Genomic DNA, 8231 nt, shown 5'->3' with positions numbered 1-8231 from the left:
TTTAAAAAGGGAACAATTCCCCCCCCCCCCCCCAGTCTCCTCTTCTCCAAACTAAACATTCCCAGGGCCCTCAGCCTTTCCTCGTAGGGCTCAGTCTCCAGACCCCTGATCATCCTCGTCGCTCTCTTCTGCACCCTCTCGATTTCGTCCACATCCCTTTTTGAAGTGAGGCCTCCAGAACTGCACATGATACTCCAGGTGCGGCCTGACCAAGGCAGTACACAGAGGGGCAATGACCTCCTGCGATTTCGATGCTGTGGCCCTTTTAATACAACGCAAGACTGAATCTGCCTTCTCTGCCACCGCATCACACTGACTGCTCATATTCAGTTTACAGTCCACTCTTACCCCAAGATCTCTTTCGCATACACTACTCCCCAGAAACAGATCCCCCATCCGGTATTGGTGCGTGACATTTTTGTGGCCCAGATGTCATACTGTGCATTTATGTTTGTATTACTTACCATATAATGACTTACCTTCTAATGAAAGCTGGGAAACAGAACGTTGATGCACTGGACTGTTGTAATGCCGTAGCTAGCGATCTAGCTATGAACCAGTTTTTTCCCCCCAAGAGCCTCAAAAGGCCTGCTGTAGGAATAGGGGAATGATGGCCGTGGGACTGAGGTTAGGAAAATAGCACCAGCGGGGGCAGGAGCTGCAAAGGACTCTGCACCTTCCCATCCACACATCTTCTAAAGGCACTTCAACCACTGTTGTTTCAAAAAGGCTGTGTCGAACCCAGTTTGGAAAAGTTTGCAGAAGCTGGACGAATAGAGGACGATATTTCCTGTGTTCTTTTAAATTGTGCATTTTATACTAAGATTTGAGGAAAATTTCTGGACACCCTTCTTTTTACATGGCATGGTCTTCCTGAGAGTATCAGGGTCCAGTTGCTAGTCTCTGGGCAAAACGCTTCTATAACTTTTAATGTTGCTTGTTTTCTTCAATCTGTAATTCGAACCAGGGAAACTATTCATTGATCAGTTCTTTTTTGTTAGCTGTTCGACAGCCATACCTTTATTTTATTTTATTATATTTATACCCCGCCCTCCCCGCGAACGTATTCCTAAATTTTAATGTTATCTTATCTTATACATGCCAATAAAGGTTGTCTGTCTGTCTAGAGGACGATGTCATGTGGAGCCTCTTGAAACCAGGGCTGCAGTACGGAGGCCACGGGGGGACAAAATAAGTGGGAAAAGCTTAGGTAAAAGGTAAAGGTTCCCTTGCTTGAAAGCCAGTCGAGTCTGACTCTAGGGTTGTGGTGCTCATCTCCGGTTCCAAGCCGAAGAGCCAGTGCTGTCAGACGACGTTTCCGTGGTCATGTGGCCGGCATGACTAAACTCCAAGGCGCACGGAACGCTGTTACCTTCCCACTGAAGTGGTTACCTCTTTATCTACTTGCAATTTCTTGCTTTCAAACTGCTAGTTTGGCAGGAGCTGGAACGAGAGACGGGAGCTCACTCCGTCATGCGGCACACTCGGGTCTCGAACTGCTGAACTCCCGACCTTCCACAGCCTGCAGTTCAGCGTCTTTACCACTTGAGCCACCGCAGCTCCTGGGAAAAGCTTAGCTTGCCTTTTAATGGGCGCCAGTTCTATGTTTAAAACAATTCTGCCCTGTGGTACCCTTATGCTCTGGCCTTCTGCACGTCTCTTGAGCAACGGAACGGCAACTCTTGTTTCTTTCCACACACAGGGAACCTTTACTGTTGCGTACTGCAGACCTTGAGGATCCGGATGTGACGCTCACTTTCCCATCCAGCGGTGAGTTTTGCAGTGGTTGCACGAGAGAAGGAATATTTTTTTGGCACGGTGTCAGGACGGCTATATTGTGAAAGCAAAGGAAATTAACTCTGGCCTTTGAAATCACCGTTTGCACAATGCCCAAAGTATTTGGCAACTTGCGTTCCTCACTCCCACCCCACCCTGCTCACCACCTGTTCTGGAGGCCCTGAGAACGAGATCTTCCAGTGGGATTTCCCACCGGGCTAGCCAGACCTTGTCAGATCTCGGAAGCTAAGCAGGGTCGGCCTTGGTTAATACTTGGATGGGAGACCGTCAAGGAAGTCCAGGGTTGCTATGCGGAGGCAGGCCAGGGCAGAACCACCTCTGTGTGTCTCTTGGCCTTGAAAAACCTATGATGAGTCACCATAAATCAGCTCTGACTTCACTGCGTTTTCTACCACAGTTTGGTATAGTGGTTAGGAGTGTGGACTGTAATCTGGGAGAACCGGGTTTGATTCCCCACTCCTCCACATGCAGCTGCTGGTGTGACCTTGGGCCAGTCCTAAGCTCTTTCAGAGCTGTTCTCTCAAGGGCAGTTATGGAAAGAGCTCTCTCAGCCCCACCTACCTCACAGGGTGTCTGTTGTGGGGAGGGGGAAGGGAAAGGGGATTGTAAGCCACTCTGGGACTCTTTTGGGTAGTGAATGGCGGGGTATAAATCCAATCTCCTCCTCCTCCCTTCCTTCTTCGTTCTTCTCTAACCTGGGTGCCCCAGGCTAGCCCGATCTCATCCGATCTCAGAAGCTATGCAGCCCTGGTTAGTATTTGGATGAGAGACCACCAAGGAAGCCCCCGGTTGCTACCCAGAGGCAAGCGAAGGCAAACCACTTCTGTTTGAAATTGCTGAGCGGTCGGGTTAGAACGGATAAGAGGCAGTACTTCTTCACCCAAAGAGTGATTAACACATGGAATTCACTGCCACAGGAAGTGGTGGCGGCTACAAGCATGGACGGCTTCAAAAGGGAATTAGATAAGCATATGGAGCAGAGGTCCATCAGTGGCTATTAGCCACAAGGCATAGATAGGGGCTCTGGGGCAAGTGATGCTCTGTCTTCTTGGTGCTTGGGGGGGGGTCACCAGTGGGAGGGCTTCTAATGTCTTGGCCCCACTGCTGGACCTCCTGATGGCACCTGGTATTTCTGGCCACTGTGTGACACAGAGTGTTGGACTGGATGGGCCTTTGGCCTGATCCAACATTGGTGTCTCTTATGTTCTTATGTTTGTCCCTTGCCTTCAAACCCCCATGAGGGGGCACCGACAGTCACCTGTGACTTGACAGTGCTTTCCCTTGACGCTCCTCAGAGATTCATGGGAATTCCTGGTCAAGGGGAACAAGTGCAAAACTCTTTGAAAACTTTGTTAAACGTTCTCGTTCAATGAAGGCTTGAGTTCAGTTTTTAAGTTGTCCTTTTCTTATCAAATGTATCTAGCGACTCATACGATCTTCACTTCCACTCCTCGGTACACCACTTCGAAGAGACGATCTCCAGAGAGGTTCAAAGAGAGGTCTCCTGTACATACATTGTTAACAGCTCCGCTGGATGACCTGAAGGCAGTTTCTGGGCCCTCTTTGGAACGTCGTTCCTCTCCGAAGAAGAGCAGCTCCCCGGAAGCCTCAACCACCTGTAGAGGTAGGCGGCTTTTCCTAGACAGGCCATGATTAGAGCACCATCCAGGGGTCATTTCGTAGAAAAAGAGGTGCAGGAGCTCATTCGCACAACTCATTAGCATAACTCATTTGCATATGCCACACCCCCTGGCATCACCGGAAGTGTGTCAGAAGGCAACACCCACCGCTCAGGCTCCACTGGACTCTTTTGGATTGCTAGCTATTGGGGGGGGGGGGGAGAACGTGCAGATCTGTCCTCCCAGAGGAGGGAGAGCTTGTACCTGAATAAAACCTGGTCTTAAAGGTGCCACTGGACTGTTTTGGACTGGGGGGCCGGGGGGGGGGGCTCTGCAGCTTAGCTGGCTGCTTCTTGCTCTGACTGAGGGCTGCTGGGAGCAGGGGGTGGGGCTTGTTGCATGTGCCCGCCCCCTGGGCTCTTTACTGCCGGAGCTCCGCTCCTGTGCACTCCTGCAGGAAATGACCCTTGAGAGCACCCATACGCCTCTGGGACAATGGCAGGTCTAGGCCTCTCCATATGACCTTCCCAGGCCACTGCGGCTGCAAGGAAGAGAGAAGCCATGCCAATTTCCAACTGGGCCAGCCCTTGGTTGGATTATAAAGAGAAAGTAACAACTGGGCCAGCCCTTGGTTGGGTGGCCGTGGGAATCCTCTGTCATGTGCAGCAGGGGCGTAGCCAGAAAATTTTCGGTGGTGGGGCGTTGGGAAATCTGGAGGGAGGAGAGATCCCTCAGGCAGGCAGGTGAAGAAGAGAAGAGCCTTTCCTCACCTGCCGTCTGCACTCGTTCACTTTGGCCGCTACAGTAGAAGGAGAGCCGGCCGGCTGGTGTGATTGATACTTGGCAAGTATGCGCTCTCTGCATGATTTCAGGGAGGCCTGCCTGCCTCATCTGCCCACTCGCTCGGCCTGGGAGTGGGCGACCCAGTGGGCCAGCATGATTAATATTTGGGGAATATATAGAATCACACAAAAGCTTATACCCGGAATCAAACTTTGCTGGTCTTAAAGGTGCCACTGGACTCAGCCTTTGTTCTAAGGCAACTATAGGTTTGGTCTGCATGCCATTTGTATTGATGCAAATATAACATCAGTATTGTCTTCTCTCCCTCAAAAACCACCTCTTGCGTTTTGTCTTTATACAGATACCTCCTTCACTGCCAGAGTGGGTAAGTATCATTTGACTTTTTTGAACGTAGGCCTTAGAGTATGCTTGCAAACATCAAGCCGTGTTTGTCTGAATTTGCAAAATCTGCTCCTGTTGCTGAAATTCAGGCGTCCGAATGTGGGCAGTCTCCCCGTCTGTCCGGTGCGCCCCCGCTTAGACACTCCGCTCTGCCCTCACCTCACGACGGTTCAATTGACTGCTTTGTCCACAGCCATGCAGGCAGTGGAAGTCGGTGGAGTCACATGCCGGAATTTACAGGACAAAGTGGAGAGTCTGCAAAACCTGGTGGAGACGCTACATTTGGAAAACCAAGGTGTGCTGCCTCAAAGCGCCAGCAACTGAAGAGGCCCTGGATCTTCCCGGGTTTTCATGCATGTCGCTGTCTTCCTAGAAGTAGCTTTCCACCTAGCGGATTCCCTCTTTAGCTGTATGCATGCATGTTGAAAAGGGGTTGGACCCAGTGTCCCCTCTAAGCTGAGTTAGTGTGAGCTAGCTCACAGTTTTTTTAGCCTCTGGCTCACAGATTTTTGCCTTTGCTCAGGACGGGATGGCTCCAGAGCAAACTAACATATGCGGTGGCCCAATCGCTCGCTCACAACTTTAATGCCGGTAGCTCACCAAGTAGAGTTTTTGCTCCCAAGACGCCACATCTTAGAGGGAGCCTTGGTTGGACCCGTTCTGCTTTTTCACAGACCCGATCAGCTTCTTTACAGGGGCATATTTTGGTGGGGAGGTAATCATTTTGAAAATTTTATGTGCATGCTCTTAAACAAGCCGCCCGGAGCAAGCGTGGACTGGGAAGCAAAAACGGCCCCCGAGCAAGCCAGGCTGAGCGGCCACTGCAGCGCTGCAAGACTGTGCCGCGTGGTCTAATCGGTGGCACCCAGCCATCAGCCGTGGTGCGTCCACCGTGTCCTCCTGCAAGCTGGCAGCAGTGCAGGAGGAGATCGTGGGCGGGCCGACAACCGTTACCATTGCCGATGGAGGGCCTGAGCAAAGTGGCCCCTTAGGTTTCTGCAGAGTTCCTGGGGCTCAGTGAGAGCCAGTTTGGTGTAGTGGTTAGGAGCGCAGACTCTAATCTGGGAGAACCAGGTTTGATTCCCCACTCCTCCCCACGCAGCTGCTGGTGTGACCTTGGGTCAGTCACAAGTTCTCTCAGAGCTGCTCTCTCAAGGGCACTTCTCAAGAGAGCTCTCTCAGCCCCAGACAATGCGCCCTCTAAGCTGTGGCGTCCTGTGAGCAAAAATTCTACTTTGTGAGCTACTGGCATTAAAGTTGTGAGCCAGCAATTTGGCTGCTGCATAGATTATTCATTCATTCACTCATTCATTCATTCATTCGATTTGTCCCCCGCCCTCCCCGCCGAGGCGGGCTCAGGGTGGCTTACATAAAATAACAATAAATAAAACAGCAATATAAATAGCAACATAAAGCACACAACATGGTGTTCCTCTGGAGCCCTCCTTCCTGAGCTAAGACAAAAATGTGTGAGCTGGAGGCTAAAAAACTGTGAGCTGGCTCACACTGACTCTGCTTAGAGGGAACACTGCTCACAGGGTGTCTGTGACGGGGAGGGGAAGGGAAAGGAGATTGTAAGCCGCTCTGAGACTCTTCAGGTAATGAAGGGAGGGGCATAAATGCAATCTCTTCCTCCTCCTCCTCCTCCTCCTACTGGCACTCCAGACCAGTGGCCCATCGTGAAATTTCCCTGGAAGTTAAATGGCCGGTCCATCCCTGGTTTGGAGAGGGGAAGTGTTGTCCCAGGAGCTGCCCTCCCCAGAGGAGGCAGAAGTCCTTCCTTGCTACAGAAAGGCGCATGCAGCCGTCGCAACAAACCAAAAAACCAACAAGGCTTCCCACGTGCCTTGCAATAAGGCACCCACACTTCAAAACACAGTTTTTTTGGCCTGGCTCCTGTGCACTTCCCCTCTCCGCCATTTGGGCCTTTCAGCCGTGGGGAAAGAACACCGCGAGACTCTCAGAACGGGAGCCCGGTTGGCTGAGCAGAGGGCCTTCCCCAGGTAAGGAACAGTGCTGTGGAGAAGGGGTTTGGGAAGGAAGCCTTGAAGAGCCAGAGACCAGCCTTAGTTTTTGCCCTTCGAAGAGCGTGGCTCAGTGGCAGAGCATCTTCTCCGCAAGTAGAAGGCCCCAGGTTCAATCCCCGGCATCTCCAGTTGGGTGGTGCTCAGTGATGTGAAAGAACTCAGCCCAAGACCCTGGAGAGCTGCTGCCAGTCTGAGTAGACAGTACCGACCTTGATGGCCCTGAACAGTCTGATTCAGTATTAAGGCAACGTCATGCGTTCAAGACACACACGCTGCAGCAGTTGCACAGGGCAAAGGGAGGGATACATTTCCGTCCCATCACCAAAGGCAAGGAGTGACTGCAGCTCAGCTGAGGATATGCCAAAGAACAATAAAGGTGGGTCCGAGAGAGCTCTGAGAGAACTGGTCTTGAGAGAACAGCTCTGAGAGAACTGGGACTGGCCCAAGGTCACACCAGCAGCTGCATGTGGAGGAATGGCAAGTCAAACTGGTTCTCCCAGATTAGAGTCTGCACGCCTAACCCACTGCACCAAACTGGCTCTCAACTTTCAACTCAATTCAAATTGTAGACAAAGGTTATCAAAATGTAATATAGAGGACGCGGTCCAGTGCAATTCAAATACCGTGATGAAATTAGACATAGAAAATGTTGTACATCCAAAAGACACTGATATTTTAAGGAATCCAGGACCACAGCCGATTTCCTACCAACTCATACACTAGAACTCTAACAACACAGAAGACAGACTTCAACATTTAAATAGTCCCAAAGGAGGGTTTAAGAATTCACAGGAGTCTGGTGGATAAACTATATGTAGGTTCCTCCAGAGTTCTTTACACGTGAGCTAGCTTATACCAAACCGGATTTGGCCCAAGGCTTCTTCACAAAAACAGAACCCTGAGTTTTCTTTAAGTAATAAACATATAGAATTTTTACAAGACTCAAAGATGATGGATGGAACCCACAAGTCTTGTAAAAATTCTGTATGTTTATTATTTCTAAAAGACTTGGGGTCCCATCTTTGTGAAGAAGCCTTGGGCGAAACCTGACTTGGTTTAAGGTAGCTCACCATAAATATTGGAGGAACCTACATATAGTTTATCCACCAGACTCCTGTGAATTCTTAAACCCTCCTTTGGGACTATCTAAATTTTGAAAACTGTGTTCTATGTTATTAGAGTTCTGGGGTGTGAGTTGGTAAGAAATCGGCTGTGGTCCTGGATTTCTTAAAATATCGGTGTCTTTTGGATGTACAACATGCAGGGCCGGCTCACTCACTAGGCGAACTAGGCGTTCGCCTAGGGCGGGCCAGCCCTTAGGGTGCCAAACTGCACCCGCCCCCCACCAAAAGCCCCCCCGCCAAAAGCCCCCAGCCCTAACCAAAAGCCCTAACCGGGTGACAGCCGCCACCTCTTTCTCCCCGAGTCTGGCAGGTGCGCCCAGAAGCGCTGACTGCGAGCACAGCGTCCTCTGCACCAACCCCCCCATTCTCCTCTCCCTGAGATCTGGAATGGCGCCGCCCTGCGAGAAGGAGAGGCAGGGGAGCGGGCCCGCGGACATGAAAGAGGCCTTGGGGGGGGGGGGGGGGGGGGAAGGAATCCC

General features: G+C 51.1%; 1 protein-coding gene across 1 annotated transcript in view; it reads left to right on the top strand.

Moving 5' to 3' along the window:
• Window positions 1–8231, top strand: part of CCDC158 (coiled-coil domain containing 158) — an 87426-nt gene that overhangs the window by 78087 nt on the left and 1108 nt on the right. The window contains exons 23-25 of the mRNA XM_015427109.1: window positions 1703–1770; window positions 3221–3415; window positions 4741–4896. Coding sequence (XP_015282595.1) covers window positions 1703–1770; window positions 3221–3415; window positions 4741–4896 — 419 coding nt within the window. The remainder of the gene's footprint in view (window positions 1–1702; window positions 1771–3220; window positions 3416–4740; window positions 4897–8231) is intronic.

This window comes from Gekko japonicus, unplaced genomic scaffold (assembly GCF_001447785.1).
Source record: "Gekko japonicus isolate JY-2015 unplaced genomic scaffold, Gekko_japonicus_V1.1 scaffold565, whole genome shotgun sequence".
NCBI lineage: Eukaryota > Metazoa > Chordata > Lepidosauria > Squamata > Gekkonidae > Gekko > Gekko japonicus.
Note: the sequence above shows the minus strand (reverse complement) of the source record. Positions and strands in the feature narration are given on the sequence as shown.